At 35.5% G+C, this 24,581-nt stretch overlaps 1 protein-coding gene across 3 annotated transcripts in view; it reads right to left on the minus strand.

Annotated features, from left to right (window-relative positions):
* FAM13B (family with sequence similarity 13 member B) overlaps positions 1–24,581 on the minus strand; it is a 73,550-nt gene that overhangs the window by 44,980 nt on the left and 3,989 nt on the right. For 2 of the 3 annotated variants that reach the window (XM_081321471.1, XM_081321473.1), the window contains exons 2-8: positions 15,386–15,552; positions 12,922–13,110; positions 11,162–11,374; positions 8,808–8,982; positions 8,072–8,213; positions 6,720–6,889; positions 292–333 (exon numbers count right to left, since the gene is read on the minus strand). In XM_081321471.1, coding sequence (XP_081177597.1) covers positions 292–333; positions 6,720–6,889; positions 8,072–8,213; positions 8,808–8,982; positions 11,162–11,374; positions 12,922–13,078 — 899 coding nt within the window. In that variant the 5' untranslated portion in view covers positions 13,079–13,110; positions 15,386–15,552. The remainder of the gene's footprint in view (positions 1–291; positions 334–6,719; positions 6,890–8,071; positions 8,214–8,807; positions 8,983–11,161; positions 11,375–12,921; positions 13,111–15,385; positions 15,553–24,581) is intronic. The other variant, XM_081321472.1, reaches the window with a different exon arrangement.

The following is a 24,581-nucleotide window of genomic DNA, read 5'->3' on the forward strand; positions in this document are numbered from 1 at the left end:
GAATCTGGCTTCCCCATGGACTTTGCTTGTCAGAAAATAGCAAAAGGTGATCACTTGCTCCTAAGACACTGCAACCATTATAAATACATGCCAGCTGCCAAGCGTCCAAATTTTATTCATGTGACCATGGGGATGCTGCAACGGTCGTTAAGTGTGAAAAATGGTAATGCCACTTTTTTCAGTGCCGCTGTAACTTCGAACGGTCACTAAACAAATAGTTGTAAGTTGAGGAGTACCTGTATACAGTGCAATCATGAATATTTTCTATGCCTATGGGGAATTTATACTTACTCTGCAGAAGCTGGCAAGATACTTAAGGAGGAGAGATGAGCACTGCAATGAAAATGATATACGGAAACATTCAGGTTTCAGTTCAGTTGACTTAAGTATATTGTAATGATTTTCAGTAAGAAACCTAGTATATCAATAACAGGTTACAATCACTAATAAAAGCTTTAAACTCAGACATAATTCTAGTTGACCAGGTTGAGTTGCCTTTGCCATTCTTTTAAGATTTTGTTATTCAGCATACTTAAAATACAGTGTTTTAATGTAACTTCTGCAAGCAAAACAATACAGCAAAATAATATGAACTGCTAATGGAACATACCCAGGTATTGACCTCAACAATAACTACTGTTAGTAACCTGTTATTTAATAATGCTAGGAAAGCCAAGCAAATAGGTGCTCCACAAAGTGTGTTAACATTAATACAGCACCTCTCTTTGACATGTTAACGCAGCCACATCCTTTGCAAGCTGCTTTAAAAGGTATCCTTGGTTGCCTATGTACAGAAACAGAATGTTTTTATAAAGGAAACCTGGAGCCCTTATAAACAGAAGTACACCGACACCGACATCCCCTAAATTCTGCTGAAGATGTTATCTAGCCTGGTAACAAAACGTTCAGAAACCAATCCACAAGCTCAGAGAACAAACCTTCACCCTCAAAATGAAAAATATATGGCCTATCTTCTTACAAAGATTTTGAAGACAGCACAACGATCACCTTGCTGCTGTTTCTTGAAAAAATGAAGTATGAAAGGAAAAACTATACTCTTTCCTCCACATAAAAAAGGGTTGTGTATTTTTCTACCTTTCCCTTCCATATATATGAAGAAATTCATCATGCTTTTTACAAGAGTTGAAAAACATTTTTAATTTCCTCCCAGGAAGACATGATATGAAAGAAGAGTATGTTTTAATTAACGTAGCAGGAGCATTTATAGCAGCGCACCTGGATGTAACATACGAGTGAAGACTTCTTATGACTGGCAAGAAGGCAGTTTTATTAATCCTTTAGATTAGCATCTGAACACTTCCACCGGTAAAATTGAGACTATTTAAAGGCAACAAAGCATTACCTCTTGGAAAAAAGAATATGCACTTTTGTAATACGTTCAAAATTTACCATAATCAAAATAAGTATCATTCTCATTAAATTCTACACTTTGTTGTACTTGAGTTTTCAAAATATTGTACAAATTGTATGGAATTTTAATGTAAGTTCTTCCAAAATAAGTCCAATTTTGTGTTTCTTTGTTCTAAAAAAATATGAAAGGACAGGGGTTTAAAAAAAACGAGTCAAGTATAGGTTTTGTCATTTAATGTTTTGTCATATTCTTTTCCTACAAAATCTTTATAACAAAGATTAACAAATCGTTAAAATGTGCTTATTGCTAAGCACATTTGATTTGTGCTTAGATTGTAAGCCGCCCTGAGTCTTCGGAGAAGGGCGCGATATAAATGGGATTAAAATAAAATAAAATAAATAAAATCCTGTGCATCTGTTCAGTATTGATCTAAGTAAACATGATGTAAAATAATAAAAACGCCTAAGTCAGAAAGCAGTAGTGAACAGTATTGAGTCAAACATCCATAATTTGATGAAGTATCAGAGTAATTAAAGAGGGAAGAGTAGTCTCCAAAGAAGAAAGTTTAGTGACTTTGCAGGTCAGGAAGAAATGGAGGTTCTGCATACAAGTTCAAATGATGAATGTCTCAAGAACTCAGCATGAATGGAAAATGTTTTGATTGGAAGCTCTAGTCAGTTTTAAATATTGAACCAAGGAGACAAATAATAGAGAAGGAACATTGTGTGGAGCATATTGATCAGTTTACTGAGATCCAACTACACAAAAAAAATTCTACGCTTATTTTGGGAAAAGTAGAACCAAAGGTTTTCCATTTCAGATGTTAAGTAATTATAGCAGCATCCCCTTATAGTTTAAATATTTCCAGGACTTATCAACAATTTTTCTTCTGTATCAACCCCCCCCCAAAAAAAAAAACCCTCTGTAAGATCTTAGCATACCCACAATCTCATACTGTCTCAAGTTAAAATACCAATTTCAAAGCTTAAAATACAATATTAAATTAGTTTTACAACTGCTTTGTTCGCTACAACAAAGGCCATCTTATTTTTGCTTATACAGAAAAATAGGTCCTCTATTTTTTTCCAAATCAACCTCTTTTTTTCTTTTACTAAGCAACGGCTAATTTTGGAATGGAAAAACAAATACTTTTCATTTATTGTAACTAATATGAACAAGCTCTTAAACTTGTGAAATGCAATGAAGTACTTAAGCAGCATTAACGGGAAGGGAGGGCTCTTTGGAAAAGACCTGGCGTTGGGAAAGACTGAAGGCAAAAGGAGGAGGGGACGGCAGAGGATGAGATGGTCAGGTAGCGTCATCAACACAATGAACTTGAATCTGGACAAACTCCGGGAGACAGTGGAGGACAGGACAGGAGGACGTGGTGTGCTATGACCTATGGGGTTGCAAAGAGTCAACTTGACTGAGCAACTGAATAATAACAAGCACTATATTAACACTATTATACTATATAAAGGTAAAGGTTCCCCCACACATGCATGCTAGTCATTTCCAACTCTAGGGGCCGGTGCTCATCTCTGTTTCAAAGCCGAAGAGCCAGCGCTTGTCCGAAGACGTCTCCGTGGTCATGTGGCCGGCATGACTAGATGCCAAAGGCTCACGGAACGCTGTTACCTTCCCACCGTAGTGGTCCCTATTTTTCTACTTGCATTTTTATGTGCTTTCGAACTGCTAGGTTGGCAGAAGCTGGGACAAGTAACAGGCGCTCAGTCTGTTACGCGGCACTCGGGATTCGACCCGCCAAACTGCCGACCATCTGATCGACAAGCTCAGCATCCTAACCCACTGAGCCACCGCGTCATTGTACTATATACAGAGGATCAAAAGAAAGTTTAACAAAATAAAATATTTAAACAAAATTTATTAAAGAAATGAAGGTGAATAATTTTTAAATAAACACTTGACTATTCAAAGTTTATGTAAGGTTCTTTAATCAGCAAGCATTTTATTAAATCATAGACTATATAATAGTTACATCTGACAAAGTCCCAAACTTTATTCAGTGCTCCCATGAGGACGGGGTGGAGGGGACCTAGTCAGTAAGCAAAACACTCAACATTGCCTCCCCTACCTCAGCTATCTTTAATGCAGTGAATATTCTCAAAAATCACTTCCAAGCCTGAAAAATCTTATTGCTTTTATAGTCTCTTTCATTAGTTTTACAGATTATAATATTTTAAGCAGCAGCATTATTTGACTGAATTCCTGACAAAGAATGACACAGCATGATACAGCATAACTATTTTAATATGTTGTCACAATCTGGCAAAATCATGTAAATATTCATAAGCATTATAATTTTAATAAACAATTAGGAATACATGAAGAGGTTTATTCTCCTTAAATATCATAGATTATATGACTGTAGGGAAATAGCAGTTTATAGCAGAGCATATTTTCCAGAGCAAGTTATTTCAGTTTTAGCATACAACCAGTCCGCTTACCTATGTAGTAGAACTTTGAAAGCCATTTTCATTACTTTTCCTATTCCAAATAAACATTTCATATGAAAACACCTCATTGGAAAAAACTAAACAGATCAGCAGTCTCTCTTGGCTATTCTGCTTACTTAATTTAAGTAGTTCCGTCTAAGATAGCACTGAAGTACTACTGCACTATGTCCTGCAGTCTACATAGAAAAGACTGCAACATGAGGTCACGACTGACAGTAAGCTGCCCAATCAACATTTTACTTCTAACAGGCTTTTGATTTTACAACTCCTGGATACAAGATAGTGGATCATAAGGGCATCTGAACAGATTTGCAATCTTAAATCATCACAGAAAAATGTGAAATATATAAATTTCATTCTAATTTCACAATTATTCCATATCTTAGTTTATATAAGTCCTTAATGCAGCCAAAGAATGGGAGATTCAGCTCAAACTGCAATAAAACTGGTTTATCCAACTATGAAAGTAACTAATAATCATCAACAGATATGAATATACAGTAAAAGTATCACAGAAGGCGTAGGCTTTCTATCTTTTGGTGTTATTCAATATTAGTTAACAAAATCAGACTCCTTTATCATGTGGTAAAAGAAACCAACACGTTTTGAACCAAGAAACATTTTAGGGGCAGTCAGTCTGTACATTGGTTTCCCCCCTCAATTTTATTTGTGGCCCTTTCTAAAAGCCTGCTTAATATGATAATTCATCTAATCCTGGTCCAACGCTGCTGTGAGGGTTATTTCTGCTAAGTTCATGCAGATACGGTAGCTCATGTTAGCCATTGCAATGAAAATAATCATCTTACAACCTGACTCTCTTGCCCCAAATTTAGTTCAGTAGCTCGTTAGCCTTCCTCAACCTACCGCCCTCCAGATGTTTTGAGTTTACAGCCTCTTTGGCAATACTCCCCTGGCAAAAATATATCACACATCTCAGTACTTGGGGAAATATTTACTAGTAAATATTGTTAGGACTGCAGGCATCCATTGCCAGCAGCCCCTTAGATATTGGAATATTGCTATCATGTCACCCCTAGACCTTATTTTCATTAAACTTGACATATCAAATTCCTGAAACCATTCTTCATGTTTTAGCCTACAGTCTCCTAATCGTTAGAGACAATTCCAGTTCTCTATAGTGTTAGTTATTATTGCAAGATATTAATTAATCCTGCAATTTATAAGATAGAACTTTTCAATTTATGAAACCGAGCTGAAGACATTCATAGCATCAACATCTAAAAGTAAATACAAAGCTGGCACACAAATGTCAAATATTATCTAGACAATTTGTCTTCAGTACATAACATATTGGCAATGAAGTAACTATAAAAATATGGCTAGCTTTGTGTGGACTTCCACTGTGCCCTCAGTTAAAAATTATATGCAATGAAAAGATTAAATCCTGAGTTAATCATTGTGTACGTGTATGACAAGAAAATGAATACTGTTTTTTACGTATGCTTTTAATGTGGTCTCTCAAACTAACCCTTATGAAATAATCAGAAATAATTATTAAAAATAACTGGACATCACCCTATGTACTCCCTTTCCTCTTTTTACATGATATTGTAAAATTACACTGTGCTCCCCCTTCTAGAATATTCTCCCATCAGAGGTGAGATCTACCCTTACACTCCTGACCTTCTGAAAGAGTCTAAAAACTCTGTTAGGGGTCTGCTACATTGGGGGTGGCTGACAGGGTAGAGAAGGTTTTCATTATCATCTTGGTTCTTAACTTTTAATCTTTTTATTCTAATTTTAATTGTTTAGCACTTTTTAACTTGTTATTATATTGTAAGCTGCCCGGAATCACTGTATTAGAGAGATGAGCAGCACAGACATTTAATATATAAAAAGAATAAATAAAAAGTATTATTCCCTATTTTTTTGGATCATAACAAATTAGTTGACTGCTATATTCAGGCTGCTATATTCAAAACATGCAGGCGGTAATAATACAAATGTTATTTGCCTACATTGCAGTCTTAAAAAAGATAATTTTAAATGGGGTTCTACTACTGATTTTTTTATTATTATTATTCAAAAGCCTTGTGTCCATTTCGGCAGGGCTTTTCAACCTTTTTACCCATTGTACCACTTTTAGGATATGGCAACATCCGAGTACCACCAGTCAACTAGCATGGTGTCAAAAACTTGATAAACAAAAAAAAAGGAAAAAAGTGATGAAAGTACAAGTAGTCCTCGACTTACAACAGTTCACTTAGTGACAATGGCACTGAAAAAAGTGCCCCCCAAGCCACAGCCATGTCATGAGTCCAGAATTCAAAATGCAACTATTTTAAACTCTGTATTGCAGTATCAGAGAATCACTCATTGCATATAAGAGCCTTGGTGGAGCAGTGGACTAATGCCTCCTTAAGTAACACCAACTGCCTGCAATTAGTGCAGGTTCGCATCCCACCAGGCTCAAGGTTGACTCAGTCTTCCATCCTTCCAAGGTAGGTAAAATGAGGACCCAGATTGTTGGGGGCAATTAAGCTGACTTTGTAATAATGCCGCTTGGGGTGTGTGTGAAAGCCCTAACAAGCAGGCATATACATAGAATGAAGGCTACTGCTAAGCTTGTAAGCCGCCCTGAGTCTTCGGAGAAGGGCGGGATATAAATGTAATAAAAATAAAATAAATAAAATAGATGAAGGAAACTCAGGTCTGAGAGCTTAGTGTCAATTTGACTACATTACTGTGTCTAAATCTGACTTCTGTGACAGAAAGGTTGGAAAGTTGTTTCCAAAATTTTGCATAACTAAAATCCTAAAATTCAGCACTAAAAAGAGAAGCATATATAGTATTGAAGCATACTACAGTGTACTGCCTAGTAATGCCATCTTTAGTATCTTTGCTGATACCTTGTTGAGGCTGAAACACTACATGACTCCAGGATGCTCTCCATCATATCTTGAGGCTCTGTATCTTCCCTATATTTTGGATCCTCTGTGTTTTCTTCCTCTTCCTCTTCTTCTGGCAGTTCTTCAGACTGCTCAAGCTTTATATCATCTTCATCCAACAAATCATTTATCTTAAAAAAAAAAAGAAGTAACATCAAGACCTCATTTTCTCAGATAAAACAAGTTATTAAGATTCCACACACTGGAGGGAAAGAGTACGTTCATAAATAAAGTGGATCAAACTTTATTGATACCTATGCTTTGGATCTCAACTTAACAAAGAAAACATGTACCAACGAAGCCCTGGACTCGTAAGCCAGTGGTAATGCATATGATATATAGACAAGAAGAAGAAAAAACCAGAGACATCTATTCCTTGAAGAAAGCCACAAGATAAAAGATTTAATGTGGACCTTCTTTAAATAAAGTGGACATAATGTCAGGAAGAGTAGCAGTGTTCTCTAGCTTAATAATACTGAAATCTCTGCTCTTCTTATTTCTAAAAGCAATTCAATGAAATCTCACTCTAACACAGATGCAATAGACTAAACTGGTGTTCAAATTGCACCAACAGGTTTGTCGTCTCTTTTCAAAGTCTGCTTGGACACACTGATTCTGTGCAAATGTATTTTTCTTGCTTCTTACTAGTTTTTGTGCTTATTTTCCCAGGAGACAGAGATGTTAAATAGTAACATTAAATGAATTGGTTTGCATAACTATTTTTCACACTGCACTTGCAAAGAAAGATATTTTACTTATTATATTTACTTATTATACTTATTAAATTTTTATGCCATCCATCTCCCCTATCAGGTGACTTAAATAAACTACATACATATAACTGGAGCATGCTGTAATTATTACTGCCAGATGAATGAACTGAACAAAACTCTTTTTGTTAAACCATGCTTTTGTCTTAAGTTTAAATATCAACAATTTAAATCATGGCACTGCACATTAATGGACATATTGTATTTGAACATGTATACTATGAGAAAATGCAACATACTTTTCCTCATGTTGCAAAGAGAAGACAGGTATGAAGAGTACAATGACAAGGCTAGACTTGTCCACATCTAATGAAACCATAGGTTAGCGTTAAGATTCCCCCATGAGAACTGGTTTTGTTTAGTAATTGATTAAAATAGGTAATAACTGCAGCTAGTTTAAGTATCTTCTCCATATGGTAAAAGAAAAGTTGGGAACATAAATGAAACCTAAACTAGAATTTATAAACACATTATACAGCAAAAGATTTCTATTTTTACATATTACAAATATTTTATCTATCCAAAAATGCATTAGTTTCTTACCTGCTCAGTTACTGAACTTAAATCATTGGATGAGAAATCTTCCTCTTCATTTTCAAAGAGTTCATCATAATTCTCTAGCAGTCCTGCCATTATTCTGCTAACAAGTTCTTGCTCTTTCAGATCCTCCACATCTGTGTAAATGCTTTAAGAATGTCCAAAACTAAATTCATGTTTTTTAACATTATTTTATCAAATGTTGTTACTATTTCCTACTCCAGGGTTACTAGAGTTAAAGGTTAAAATGTATATTTTAATACATACCATTTTCCTCCTAAAGCTAGACAACCTTCTAAGAGCATCATCTACAAGAAATTACCATTTTGGTTTGTCTAGCAAACAGAGCCACTGCTTGAGTTCATTTTTGCCTTTCTGAAATTAGGAGCAATGAGGTCTATTCATCATATTAATCAGAAAATCATTTACTATGTGTTCTAAGCATTTAATATAATTGTGGGATTACATTTGAAAGAGTAAGTAATAGGCAGATCCAATATTTATACAAAAATTGAGTTTTGTTAATTTAAAGTAATTTAGCAAAAGAAAAAAAACTTATACTATTTTTAATAGAAAAGCTAAATTTAAGAGCCATATAATTTTACATGATAATATTTAATAGAATTTGCTAAATGGATAGAAATAAGGAAGGTAAAATAAGTTACTTAATAGATTACAGGAGAAATTTCTTAAATACACTTTTACTCTAAAGTTTCATTAGGGGAGGGGAACAATATCTTACTGAAAGACATCAGGACCAAAAACTGCAGCCAATGAAGTTGCAGACCAAATCTCTTCATGATGTGATGCTACATTAGCTAAAAATCTACACAGAAACTTTAATAAACTGTAATTCACAGGTGGAAGCTGTTGCAAGAGGAATCTTAATTTTCTTCCAAATTCATCTTCATTATAATCTGCAAAATGTGATAGATATTTTCAATAAATTTTAATGCACTATTCCACATTGGATAAATTTCAATTCAAATACCAGTATGAAGTTTCATGTAGAATTCTTCAATTCCATTTTAAATATGTTACTTTTAAGTAAAAAAAAGTTTTCAGTAATTGAACATTTTTCACCTCATTTTCTGCAAATTTTAGCAATCCTTTCCTATCATCTCTACTTTGTTGTATAACTATTTGTTAGTTTTATGTTATCTTTATCTTTGTCAGATGGATTTAAATTATCTAAAGTAATAGATATGAAAACAAAATATATTTTAATATGCAATAAAAATTCCCGTTCTCTCCCTAGTATTGCAGTCATTTTATACCAGGAATTAACATCTGAAGCTGTTACTACTTCTACAGTATGTATAGAAGTATAGAAGACTTGCTGACAGAAAACCTGACTGTATTCTATACATTCATATTAAGCAAAACCAAAACACCAGGAGAACACACAGATACCAAGTTATTAAGTTATTCATTTCTTTTGGAAAATATGTATCACAAACATATCAGATTGGCTTTGAAAAAGGTATTATTAGACTGAAAACTAAACAAAACATTGGATAAAAAGAACTATTATTTAAATATAGTATATGCGGCAATCAAGAGCTATATTCTGATTCTGTTTATTTATAATGGTTCAGTGAATTCATGCACATTGCTCAGCTGTTCAAGTTTAGCTCTTTATTAGACCCTTGTTATGCAGGTCTGTGTCAACCTTTTTGAGAAGCTGCTTTAATGCCTTCCCAGTTATCTGAACACACAAGTATATGCCCAGAAAAGGTATGTCAGAATCGTTGCTGAAACAAATACTCAGAGGACCTAGAAAGAGGCCTGAAATGAGTGCCTCAAACCTTTAACATATAGTTGCCCTTGACATTTCTGAACAGCAGGTTCACAAGGGCACGTTGTTTGCCTTGCCAACCTGTATCTAGCTATGTACCAAGATATGACAGTCACCTCTAAATCTATTTTATCAATATTAAGAAAAATGTAGTTTGACTGCCAAACACTCAATAGAAGAAACTGAAGTATATAGGTCAGTGGTGGCGAACCAAAGTGGCACGCAGAGCCCTCTCTGTGGTAACGCACACCATCGCCCCAGTCCTAGGACTTCAGCTGGGTATCATAAAACCTTTTTGCTTTTAAAAAAAAGGGGTCAATCAATCAATTTCAACTTCTCGCAGGAAAAAAAGATCTCGCAAAGTTGGGATTGATTGATTGAATTTTTTAGTCGCACCCAGTCTGCCGTTACCACAGCAGCCACCCCACCCAATGGGCCACGCCCACCCGACACCCAACGATACATAAGAGGGTTTTGAGTTGCAGTTTGGGCACTTGGTCTCTAAAAGGTTCGCCATCACTGATATAGGCGCATACATTCAGAATATTTTTCTATTAAATAGAGAAAAGAATTTAAGAATGTTTCTGATGCTAAATAAAGAAATATGAAGTATCAACTGAAGCTATCTTTCAAAACGTTTTCAAAATATCTAAACTTTCAAAATATCTAAATTTATTTGTGGTTCCATTTGTTCAAATGTTCATGTAATTTAGATATAGTTAAACCGCAAGAAATAAAATGCAAGGATATTTTGACACACATGGACTTCACTCAGTCCATCCAACACATATTCTTGGAAAGGTCAACCGCCCAGCTTTTATATTAGATTGTTTTCAAATTTCTGAGAAGGGATCATATAAAAATAGGTATGTCAGCATTTATTAAGAAAATTTCATTTTTTTAGTTTTTTCAGATATAAAGATAGGGCCAAAACCTATCTCTATATATCAAATGGATATAAAATTAACAGATCTTCAAACCAAATAAATCATCAGTAACATAGTGTGGATTTATGTGTGTGAAGACGTGCATAGGTATTACAATGTGACCCTAATAAATGTTCCATTTACATAAAGAATTATTAAACGGGCCTAAAAGTGGGAAAAGTGTATATTAGTAGACTAGTGCTATTTCCACTACATATAGCTTCTATTTTATCAATATAAAACCAAGGTTCCCAGTGATCTGGATACACATTTGGAATGTTACAGAGGGAAACAATTTCAGGCATTTTAAATTTCCAAATAACTTTTTCTAAACAGTTTTTCCCCCCACATATATTGAAGTCATTCCAATACCTTGAGGCAGTTGTATCAAATGCATATGAAGAGTGCCAGGAATAACTGGTTCTGGAAGTTCTTGAAGAAAATATCTAAGAAGACTAATAGCAGAAGGTACATCTGCTTCTTTAACCAGGTCGACGTCTTCTCCATTATCATATCTTTGCCGAAGCCACTCCACTGTTTCTGCATTTCCGTTGACTTGAAAAAGTCCTTCTTGCTCTAGACCTCCTTCAAACAGAATGAAAAAAACAATATTCCCTTTTAAAATGAAAATATATTCATTTCTTACCAATGAATGTCACAAAAACAGGCAAAAAAGATGACCCTAGCCAATCCTGCCACGCAAAGAAACATTTACAAACATCAACAAAAATATTGGAGCAGTGTGCAAAACATTTATCGTTTAACAGTGAAACCCATAAAACTTCCCATTTCAAGTGTGAACTACTCTTTTGAATGGAAAATAGGCTGAAAACTGTTTAAAGGTTGTGAAATGGAACATTACATGCTCAAAAGAGCTTGTTTCTTGCTTGAAGTACAGTTAGCTCTAGACTTAAGACTGTAATTGAGGCAAGAATCATGGTTGCAAGATATGGCAGTCATTAAGTGTGTCATTGCATGACTGTGTCTAATTTTATGACTTCTGTGGCAGTCAAACAAATGGCACAGTTGTTAAGTGGATACTGGGGTCATTAAGTAAACACCAAAGTTGTTAAATAAGTGTGTTTTTCCCAATGGGCATTTTTTTTTGCTGGAAACATGAAGTAAATGCTAGAAACTGGCAAAAAAACGCCCAAAATTGCAGTTGAGAGACCATGAGACACTGCAAAATGGATGTAAATGTGAGGCGGTTGCCAGACTGTGTGTTTATGTGGGTGCGGTCATCGGAAGTTCAAAACCAGGTTATAAGTGGTTCTGGGAGGTCTATTATAACTTCCAGCAGTCACTAAGAAATCAGTCATTAAGCGAGGACTACCTGAACTGTTAAAATGTCAACTAACATTTGTTTTGTGCTCAAAATAGGATGCGCTTAGGGCATTTATTGAAGTTTCAACTTAAAATAATTCTCAAACATTTTACACACACGTAAACTAGTAGTTTCTCCCATGAGATTTTATTTGTGTACTGGAACTTTTTGTTCTTTCCTCCAAATTCTCTCCACAACGTCCTCAACCCACAACAGCAGATTTAGTGAGTATAAAGAAATGGAAGAAGAATTTGTCCCATTATATATAATCCTCAATTTACAACCATTCATTTAACAATCTTTTGAAATTATGTCAGAAAAAAATGACTTATAACCTCTGCACTCACACTTATGACCATTGCACCTCCACTCCAGTCATGTGATCACAATTCAGGCACTTAGTAACCAGCTCAGAATTATGATCAATTACAATGTTCTGTGGTCATGTGATCACAATTTCTATTTTTTCCCCTAATTTCCAGCAAAGCAACACCTATTGGGAAACCAATTCACTTAATAACTGTAGCGATTCACTTAAAAACTGTCATAAAATCAGTTCCAACTTGAGTTATGACCAGAACAACTTAAGGTGGAAATTCCATTCCCAATTATGGTTGCAAGCCAAGGACTACCTGTACAGATGTTTCTTAGATTATAGGAGTGGTACAGAGGACAGTTAGGATGACATTCACTGTTATAAAGCCTAGTAGAGAACTGCATTCATAACTTCCCAAGAAGAATACATGAAAAGTATCTATATTTCCAAGTTTTTAATTTTATCACTAAGGCACAGGACGAAAATACATACCATGTTCCTCAATATAGTCCACGACATGGCGGACTATGAATGGAACTTCACTGCCTGGTTGCCCTTCCTGCTGCAGTTCATCAAGTGGAATTCCAAATATTTTATTAGTAAGAACAGAGTTGCAATTACTCAAAGAAGGGGAGGAGCTCTTCCTCATATCTTTATGCAGCCCAATGTCAAAGTGTCTTTCTGAAAATAAATTATAGATTTCAGTGTAATGCACTGCTTCCCACAGAAATTTATTACCTGAAAAAGGATTAGAACTGTCTCTAGTAATAAACACCATCTCAAAGTGATGATTTCTTTAGATGCTGGCTGCCAGGCAAATTTACACTAGAAGCTAGGTAACCCAGAATTAATGCCAAAATTTGGCTAGCTGTTTTATTTCCTGGATAAGGCTTAACTTGCCTTCAGGTTAGTTTTTTTTTATTAAAAATTCTTGGCAATTACAAATCAAAGTGGTAGAAGTTTATTATAAAAAGGTAAAAAGGTAAAGGTTCCCCCGCACATGCGTGCTAGTCGTTTCCGACTCTAGGGGCCGGTGCTCGTCTCCGTTTGAAAGCCGAAGAGCCAGCGCTTGTCCGAGGACGTCTCCGTGGTCATGTGGCCGGCATGACTAGACGCCAAAGGCGCACGGAACGCTGTTACCTTCCCACCGTAGTGGTCCCTATTTTTCTACTTGCATTTTTACGTGCTTTCGAACTGCTAGGTTGGCAGAAGCTGGGACGAGTAACAGGCGCTCACTCTGTTACGCGGCACTCGGGATTCGACCCGCCAAACTGCCGACCTTCTGATCGACAAGCTCAGCGTCCTAACCCACTGAGCCACCACGTCCCACCGAAGTTTATTATAAGTAACTGCTTTCTTATGACTGTTCAAGCTTCTATCATGCTTTAGGATGAGATAAGACCAAGACTTACTCTGAATTTAGAATTTCGTCAAGAAGAATGTAGACGAACTGATAATAAAAGGATATTCACATCAATGATTTTTATATGTGCAGTTATTAAAAAGATTAAAAGTAGATAAAAGAACTTTTGGTTTTGAACAATATAAGATTGAGTTTGAAATGAGATTGTATAGAAATGAGGAACGTTATTGATAAAATGTATAAACTTTTATTGAACCTCTTCTGAACAGAAGCAAAAAATATATGATAAAATGGGTTAAAAACTATGGTAATAATATACACACACACAAAATGTGATTGAAAGGACTGAAATTTATACTACTGTTATAGTCCTAAAGAGAATTTTTTATAAAGTGATCTATCACTGCTGCGCTAGAAAAACAACCTAGAATAACCAACAATAAGAAATTTTATCATGCTTGGTGGACATGTAATAAAAGCTAGAAAATGTTGAACACAATTACAATTACACAGAAGATTCTAAAGATATACAGGTTTCGTTACAGTAAAAATTCTGCTTTTTTGCTACAAAATTATCCAAGACAACCAGCACATACAGTACTTAAAACAAAAATTAAATAAAAATCCAAATAAAATATATGAATACATTTCCAGGAATAGAGAGAAAACAAACAAAACACTTGGTGAAATAATAATGTCTTGATAATTTGCCCACTCCCCCTCCAAAAAAAAAATCAATGGGATCCCCAAGGGTCAATTTGAAGAAGACTACTCTCACTTTTTATCACCCTGCTACTATCACAGGCCACACCACGTGAAAGATTTCCCCAAACTTTAGGAGAAACAACTCAGAGTAAAAGGGAGCTCCAATTATTCAACTCAGTTTGTCTTGTAATTTCAGGATCTAAATCAAATGTGTCTCTATTGCTCTAAACACTTAAAAGGTTGAAATGTAATTTTAAAATACAGCTGCCTAATATTCTGAAACAAACCACTTTTCACTAACTTTCAGCACATTATAAACTGATTGACTGATTATATTTATAATTTTTATCACATACTGCTTAATAGATCTCAGGATGACCATATACAGCAGCTTCATTGCTACATGCAACCCACAAAATACTTCTTCTTGTCCTTTGAACTGTTTCCAAAAATTATTTAAAAATCAGAATGTACAATTCTGGGCATCAATTATCAACCAGTTTAGGTCTATGCCTTTTGAATAGTACAAAGAACTACTTTTTCCAAATTTCATCCTTTTACAAACATTTACTGGCATTTTAAAAAATAAGGAGGAAAACTGGATCTTCATAAGGATAATTTTGATAAATAAGTAGTATCTTAAATACAAAAAAACTAAATTTGAATGTATATTCTAGCCAATATGGACTTTACAATATGAGAATTCTAGGGGGGGAAAGCTTTACATATGAAATTATGTGCAGACTACCCAGAGTTACAGATCACAGTGTATTTACCACACTATTGAAGAATGTTCTCCATTATGTTGCATTTTTATAAAGCAGAACCTTTGAAATCGATACAGCTTAAGAATATCTTAAGAAAATAATAATAGTTGAGAACACCTACCTCACAGCACTTAAACACCTATGTTCACAAAATACTTTCTCTGCCAGCTACCTTTACTGACTGAGCATTCTTTTGTCATTTATGGTTGCTTAAGGTTATGGCAGAAGATCAGCCTGTAGTTCCTCATTGAAGAAGGGCAGAACTTGATCAGTATCTCAGCTATTAATCTGCAAAATACACAAAAGCATTTGAGTACTTAATCCCTTAACAGTGTAGTCCTATATACATTACTGTACTCACAAATAAAACTAAATTCAGTAGCATGTAATACATTTCCCATTTGAAAAAATTTGAGCTACAAGCACCTCATTCCAAAATCAAACTCCTTGTTTGTAGTTTAGGGCATTTGTTTGGGACTTTACTAAGAGTTCCAGTGCTGTTTCAGTCATCCCAGAAATGTTTCAAACTTAAGAACTGAGGGCATTTCAAATTCAGAATTTTTCCAGGATGATCCACACAGCATCAGAACACTTCTTGTAAGATTATAGCAAGCTTGTACTGATTATACTGCTAAGCTTGTAAGCCGCCCTGAGTCTTCGGAGAAGGGCGGGATATAAATGGAATTAAAATAAAATAAAAAATAAAAATAAATATATTTGCCCTCAGAATTCAACGTTTCATGTTCAAAATCAACAAGTAGCAGAACATTTGCATTTCAATGTATGGACCAAATGAAATTTAAAAATAGATCACTGTTTCATATTATTGTTTGATAATGTTACTTATGCAATCCCATGGCTCTCAAGGTGAATATTATATACAAGAAAAGACTGTACAACTCTACTTTCTCCTTAGAAAGTACGTATTGTTATAATTAGGATTAGTTATTGAACCAGAATGGAGTAACATTCTGTGTGATAATCTACCAAAATACAGAAACATTTTGTCATGAGTTAGAGGAATAAAAACAATTATCCATCAAGTGGGTATATATTACTTATTGTACCCAGTAATTGCAAAGCAAAATTTAATTTTCTAAAATATCTTCTTGTAATTTACCAAATACCCATTTGCATTTCTCTGTAGGAAGCTGCACTGGCCATTAAAGAGACATAGTAAATCACAATCTGGAAGAAAGTTTTCCCTCCATTTTTCACACAATAACACCTTTCACATGTAAGATGGCTTAATCCTGGTTTCACAAAACAAAAGGGCCATTCTGTAATGAATTAGTTAAAACATAGATATAGCTAGTCAATAAACATGGATAGCCCATTTCCTGAACTGAATTACTATACTCAATTATCTATGGTAAAAACTTTAGGGAAGCAAGTGAATTTACATCAGTATCCTATATTTATTCAGAGTACAAGTAGTCTTCAACTTACAACAGTTTGCTTAGTGACCATTCAAAGTTACACCACCACTGAAAAAAGTGACTTATGACTGGTTTTCACACTTACAACCATTGTATGGGGACATCTATGCAGCTTGATTTCTTGTGAGCTGCTTTGTTCTATCATGTCCCACCATGTGGACTATAACTTCCTATCCTGTATATAGGTTTTGCGTGAGGAGAATAAGATGTTCTTGGATACCAATTTTCCCAAAGCACATTCCATACCTTGACATGACCTACCACAGTGGTGGCGAGCCTATGGCACGTGTGCCAGAGGTGGCACTCAGAGCCCTCTCTGTTGGCATGCACGCCGCTGCCACCAGCAGCAGGTCCATCAGGCCGCCACCGCCGCCCACAGCAGGAGCCCCGCGCAACACAAAGGTTCGCCATCACTAGCCTACCATATCATTACACATGGCCTTTGTACAATCAACAAATCATATTTAATTCTGGCATTTTTTGGCCTCTTCAGTTATCCAGCATGCATCAGCAACTGTCAGCCCACACCATGAGTCAATCAAAATTATTTCTTTATTGTTGCAATGCCTATTTAAGAGAATCTCAACAGACTGGCTGAATTTTCTTGGGAATGGTCAAATAAGGCTTCAGGGACTATGGGGGAGTAAGGTCTGTCCCATTTTTTGCTGTGATAGGACACTAGCTGGAGATTCCACATTCTAAAGCCAGCTTGAACATCTAGCATTTCCCTTTCTATACAGAGCACTAATCTGCATTGAATGATCCTATTTGGCTAGCATGGGAAATTATTGTATTATATTGTATGATAATTTGCACACTTTGTTCATTTTCCTTTCTTCGATATTGGTATATAGATGAATCTCTTCTAATTTTATTGGCCAGTGTGTCTTCTCCAGATTTGCTGATTAAAATCTTTACTGATTCTTCTGTTCTACTTTCATTTGTTTGTACCCTGCCTATTTTTACAAATAACTCAAGATGAGGAACATGTCCAACACACCTTCCTCCTCCCCACAACCATCATCTCATGAGGTGGGTTGGGCTAAGAGAAAGTGGGTTGGGCTAAGAGAAAGTAACTGATGTTTTTGAAAATGTTGGTATAAGTTCAAATTATACTGCAGCAATTAATTTGGAACTTGCAAATAAGCAGTCTGTGATCTGTCCCACAGTCAGCCAATGGCAACTTCTTCGCTGTTATAACTGAATTCTTCCATCTCCTTGTGCCAGTATTAAAGCCAATTATATTTCTGTGTACAGTACTCCATGAATGTCCATGAATACAGGCGTTGTTTGGTTGAAGACTACATTACAGTCCAACTAGTTTTCCTTCTTAGTATTTCCAACTTTTGATAATAAATTATGGAAAGCTACTGAAAATAAAATTAGCTGCAACCACAGGCCCACCTTTAAGTTGTAATTAACATTTCTAATATGAGCCTCTTATTCATTTCTGAAAATACAAAGCAATTACCAAATGGCAGCCAAGAAGTCCAACGTTCCTTCCTTCCACTAATGTATTTCTAAATATTCATCCGTTACAAAATGGTCACAGGTTTTATAAGTTCATTTTAAAAGCTGTCCCTACAGTCCAGTTCTTACACATAAGAAACAACGTAGGAACAAAAAAAATCATCAGCTTTACTCCAATGTTCACACTTATTGTACAGGTTGAAAAGATTTGAGTTATTTGTTTTAGATCAGTAAGAGCACTAGTATGATACTATGATTAAAATGTTGGACTATGGACCCAGAGACTCAGATTCAACTTCCAACTATGGTAGCTAGCTAGGGAATCACTCTCTGCCCAATCAACTTTACGAAATTATCATTATCTGGGGGGGGGGGGGGAGGAAGGAATACTAGACTGTGTATCAAACTCCTGAAGGAAAGGAGATATAAATTTAAGAAATAAAAAAGTAAGAAGCAAATGATAAATAAGTTGATTGTACATTTATGGAGATTCTCAGTCATCCAGGTCATAGTTATCCCAAAGGTGCTTTTTCACAAGGCAACTGGACTTTCTTGGAAGGTGGATGGTGGGGAATGGAAGGATTTCTACTCCTTGCAGAATGCAAATGACAAGCTGTCTGCACAGAGTATTAAATCCTTCCATTCCCCGCCATCCAGACAGAGCTTAAGACGTTTCTTGGATGAGAAGCGAAATGTCTTGAAAGAAAAACAAGAAAGTCCAGTTGCCTCATGAAAAAACACATTTGAGGTAAGTTGACTGTACAAAATTTGAACTCTAAATATAGCAAAATAGGGAAAGCATGCAAGCTTCTGTAATTCCTTCCAATTCTTTTCCTAGAAGTGTAAAAGTGGTTTTACTAGAGGCATACTTTCTTCTGTATAAAAAAGTAATAGGTTGCCTGCGTGTTTTAGTCCCCTCCTTCTCGTTTATGGGTATACTTGTCTATATGCATACACTGGGATTTACAAGGCAGTAAATGTACTGTACACTCTTCAATGGGGATTAGGACCAGAGTGGAAAAGAGAGGGAAGTTGAAAATGGAAGAGTGGCAACTTGTGAGCAGCTACCTAACTGACTTCCCTATCATGATACATAGTTTGTCTTTCTCTATAGCCCACCCACCTACCCATTTTGAACTTATCTTTCTTTTGCCTTTCTTCCCCACCCACCACCCAGATTAGACTGGATTCAATTCCTATACTGAGGCTGAAAAAAAAATGAAAAAGCCAAGCGTTTTTTCAAATACTTGACTACTTGTTATTTCACGGACATATCCATGAGTAATGATAACAATAATACAGAAATGGTTTACCATTGCCTTTGCATCAGATTTTTAAACTCCCAGTATAATTTCCTGCTGCTTTCTCATCTACTGAGTTTTTCAAGATCTGGCATAAAGCATTAGATACTGCTTAATAGTTGGGACGAAATTCTAAAATATTTAACAATTAGAAATATAAAATCAAATTGCTTAGTAGCTAGTACAACATAGCAAAAAGCTTTAACAAAGGACAGTATTTTAAAAATAATTTTAAAAAGTACCTTTAGATGGAAGATTAATCAATTAGCTCAAACTTACTTTAAAAAATTATATTCAAACAATAAAATAATTACAGATAATCACAATTCCAGAAGAGAGAGTTACCAATAATTTAGTCCAAAAACAGTAGCTATAACTTTTATTCCACTGCATCCAAAGATACATTTTAAAGATTAGTACTTCAGGTGGTAAAATACTACTGAACGTAGCATGATATAAGGCAAATGGAATGGAATTCATTTTATTCTAAAATTCTTATATTTTTTCATGTGGAAAAATTATATGTAATTGTTAAGGTTTTTGCCATTATCATTCCCATACAAAACTCTAAAATTCTCCTAGAATTCTGTCATTTCATTTTCAAACCAAATCATTTAATCACCTTTATTTGTAATTTCATACTCAGTCAGAAGTTCCATTTATCCTTTTCACTCACAATCCCATCGTATCAATTTGCATTTGTCTATTTTAGCAGTTCTTTGCCTGTTTCATTATATTCTCTGCAGTTTTTCCTCTATATACATATATATTATACACATATATACTGCATATGTGTGTGTGTGTATATTTACACACAAACACACACAGTACATATTCCTACATTTTTGCAGGAATCAATCTCTTTTTTGTGTTTTTTTCCCTTACTCAATGTAGCATAATGGTTAAGATATTAGACCAATTCTTAGAGGGTAAAGGGCCAGACTGATACCTTAAAAATAACTGCGGGCCACTATGGAATACTTGGCCTGGTGATCAGTTATCTGGTGGCTAGCAGCATCATGCAGCATTGGAGCTGGCACGATTCCTGAGGTCTGGAAATGTTGGAGGTCCTGGTGGCATTATTATTATTATTATTATTATTATTATTATTATTATTATTATTATTATTATTATTATTATTATTATTATATATATATACCACCCTTCTCCCGAAGGACTCAGGGCGGTGAACAGGGCAAATGTATAAAATACAAAAAATACAAAAGTTAAAAGGAATTAAACATAATGCCCAAGGTAAAAAACAATAAATACAAATATTAAGAACAATAAAAACCCAACCCACCCCCCATCAGGCCAAGCCGGCTTGTTCAAATAAATGCGTTTTCAGATCGCGTCGGAAGGAGCGGAGGTCGGGCGCCATCCGGAGCTCAACCGGCAACCGATTCCATAGCTCCGGGGCGCCCACAGAGAAGGATCTCCCCCTGGGGGCCACCAATCAACATTCTCTGATCGGTGGCACCCTGAGGAGGCCCTCTCTGTGGGAACGCACAGGGCGGAGGGAAGTTGATGCCGGCAGCAGGTGCTCCTAAGGTACTCCGGACCCATGCCATGTAGGGCCTTGAACACCATTACCAGTACCTTGAATCTCACCCGGAAGACAACTGGGAGCCAATGCAGCTCACGGAGTAGAGGTGTAACATGGGAGTATCGGGAGACTCCCAACACGACTCTCGCGGCTGCATTCTGTACCAGTTGGAGCCTCCAAGTGGTCCTCAAGGGCAGCCCCATGTAGAGAGCGTTGCATGTCTTGAGGGAGGAAGTAGCTGCAAAAATCAAGGCGGCAGCAGCAGATCAATCATGGCAACAGCAACATTTGGTGGCAATGGATTATTTTTCAAAAAACACTGAAGCTGCTTGTTATGCAGTATACAGCCCGTGTGTTGCGTAGGTGTGGATTAGACTACGAATGAAGAAATCAAGGTTCAATTCCAGCTTCAGGTATGAAAGCTGGTGACTCTGGTCACTCTTCTCAGGTAAAGCTTCCTCAGAGGGAGAAAAATAGAGCAGGGAATACTACCTTGAAGGGTTCGGGCTAGGAAAACTGAGATAAAAATCCACCGAATGAATAAATAAATCATTCCACCAAGCATTTTTCATACTTCCTTTAATATAACCTCATGTACTTCTGTGACATTCTGTAACATAATTTTCACTCTGTTCCAATCTACTTCCACACCTTATTCCTGAGCATCACATTAAATTTATTTCTGTTGGACAATTAATCTATCCCTTATTATGTTTTTATGCATAAACTATACTTGCTCCTCCTGCAGTTGTTCTACTTCCTTTAATCTCTTTCACTATATATTTATCATTCTCATATGTTCCTGCATCTGTGAATGACTCATTTATATTCTCTTAATTGCTGTCTTTTATTCTCGCTCATTTATTCATAACAAGTTAACTTTTTCTTCTAAATGTATTTAGAACTCCAATATCATCCTTGGTTCTTTCATTATCATCATTCAATAGAGTATTACACGCAACTATCATCATCTTATAAATTTCCACATTCATATACACACACAATAGTAATTTATATTTTGTAACATTCATTTTAGCTTCTTCATAACTAAATCTACATCTTCATTTCATGTATGTCTTCAGTAACTCCACCCTAAAAAGATTAAACATCCATTCTTATATAAGATTTTTCTCTCTCAAGTTTCACAAACAAACAATATAATTATTTTTTCTTCTTAATTCATGTTCTTGGCCATTTATTTTTTTGCATTCCAAGTTGAAATCTATATTTTATAGTTATCTTTAAACGATCCCAGAAATGGGATGCCATCGTGGCATTGCTGTGAGGCTTTCATACATGTAATATTTATCAGTGATAGAGAATAGATGCATACAGTACTAAGTTTCCAGCCTAAGCCATAACCATGTCACATACAGCATTCCCTACTAATCATTAGTATCAGCCAATTTGGCAGATTTTTGTCCATTATGCAACATGCAGAACCATAGTCTAGTTTGATTATGCTATTCGATGCATACTAGAATTAGAGACTACCACAATAATTTTTCCTGAATGTCACAATTTAGGGGATAGTATTAAGCAGGTACAATATAATGATGCATACCATGACGGTGACAGTGAATGGTATTAATATGAACTGTTTCCTTATCTCATGGGGGTGGTTTTTTGGTTCATTCTTCTTCTTCTCTATCTTCTGCTCAACATTATCTACTATGAAACAGCATGGTAAGTACATGCCTGACATTACAAATAGACCTCGCTTAATGACTGGTTGCTTAATGACCATTTGAAGTTAACACAGCCTCGGGAAAGGGTGCCTTACAGACTGTAAAACATTTCTGACTGCTGTAAAATATTGTATCAAACCCCATGATCACGGAAGATGGCCCAAAAAATATGGAGCCACCTGAATAGAATCTGGACAAGCCATGCCAGAACTAAGGCAACACTCTTTAAGTGGGGAATCGCTGAGAGACCGCAGTGCGACTTTTCACCAGAATAAACTATAACACATATAGTTCAAGAATGTCTCCTCGGGAAATTTCAAGGCAGCTGGGATGATCTCATTGCAACCACACCAGAAGCAGTTAAATAGTTAGCTTCCTTAGATAGTGAATTATAACATCTACCGTATCCCCCTGCAATTCTATGGCTCCATTTTATGGTGATTTTATTATGGTTTTACCTTAATTTGATATATTATTATATTAGAGTAGTATCCACTTATCTTACACGTTTGCTGGTGCTTTAAACTAAATATCAGTGATTGCATCTGTAGATGCCATATACTAAGCCCCCATGATCATGTGACCCCATTTCAAATGCTTGGCAATTGGCCCACATTTACGTGTCCATGCTCACGAGACCACAATTTGTAACATTTTTGCCGTTTTTTTCTTAATAGTAGCAGTGATTTGCTTTATACAAAAACAGTAAAACGAATCAGGACATACGTTATGTTGACCTGCTTAACAGTCACAACTTGCAACCAAAATTCCAGACATAATTGTAGTTGTAAATCAAGGCCTATCTGTAATAAAGTTTCCTCTTCTATCATGAAAAATGATAATTCAAGGTCTCAGTAGGCCTTACTCAACATTTTCAGAGGCTATGTTAAGCCCTCAAGTTGTACATTTCAGAGAAATATAAAGAAAACAAGGAAAAAAGTAAATAGACAAAACTGATGTGGGGAATAATATTTCAAGGAAACCTCTGAGCCCTATTCTGAAGTATATGAGGAGGCATAGTGAATGGTATGCATATAAAATTGATTTAGGTATCTTTTTTAATGCATCTTTACTATTTTTATAAATCACTCAAAGCAGCAAAGAAACCTTAATACTACTTCTACCTATTTTCCCCAGCAACAACAACCCTATGAAGGAGTTGGATTGGGAGACCATCACTGATATGTGTACAGTTTTTAATAATTTCCATAATAGTATTAAGACTTTTTGTATTACACTGTTCCATTTGATTTAAAATCTCCTCTACAAGAGGTTACTTGCCTCATCTAAACATTGTTATTTGCTATAATTTCAAAAGGTTTTACTTCTCACAGAACTACACACTCCTCTACCCATTCCCTTGTATTCTGGGTTCTTCTCATCCTCCATAGCCAACAAACAATTTAGATGTTTCCCAGTCTCAAGAACCTTGTAATATAAGACTAATAAAATACACACTTGAAATAGGTTGTGTTTTTAATTATATTCTTTATCTTCTTCTACAAATGATTTTTAAATAGACCATATAAGCATTTCACTGTAACTCTTATTCTAGCATGCTGAACACTAATTGCAACATATTCATCTGCGCGGATATACAATATTCAGATCTGAAGCAGAATGTTTCATATCTGGCACTGACATGTTCACTGTACCGGCCAGAGGCTCCTTAAAGGAGCTGCATCTAAGGAATTACTGGACACCTCAGATACATCATTACTTTGAATTCAATGTGGTGCTTCACAATATGTTCTTTTCATGAAGGAAATTCATCTGCATTATTTGTATCAGCATATTTCCTGATAAAAATTCTTCAAGAAAGCAATAAATTAAAGAGATTTTTGTTGTCAAGAATGATCTCTTCTAAAACAAA

The sequence above is a fragment of the Vipera berus genome (assembly GCF_964194415.1).
Source record: "Vipera berus genome assembly, chromosome: 2".
In the NCBI taxonomy this organism is placed as follows: Eukaryota; Metazoa; Chordata; class Lepidosauria; order Squamata; family Viperidae; genus Vipera; species Vipera berus.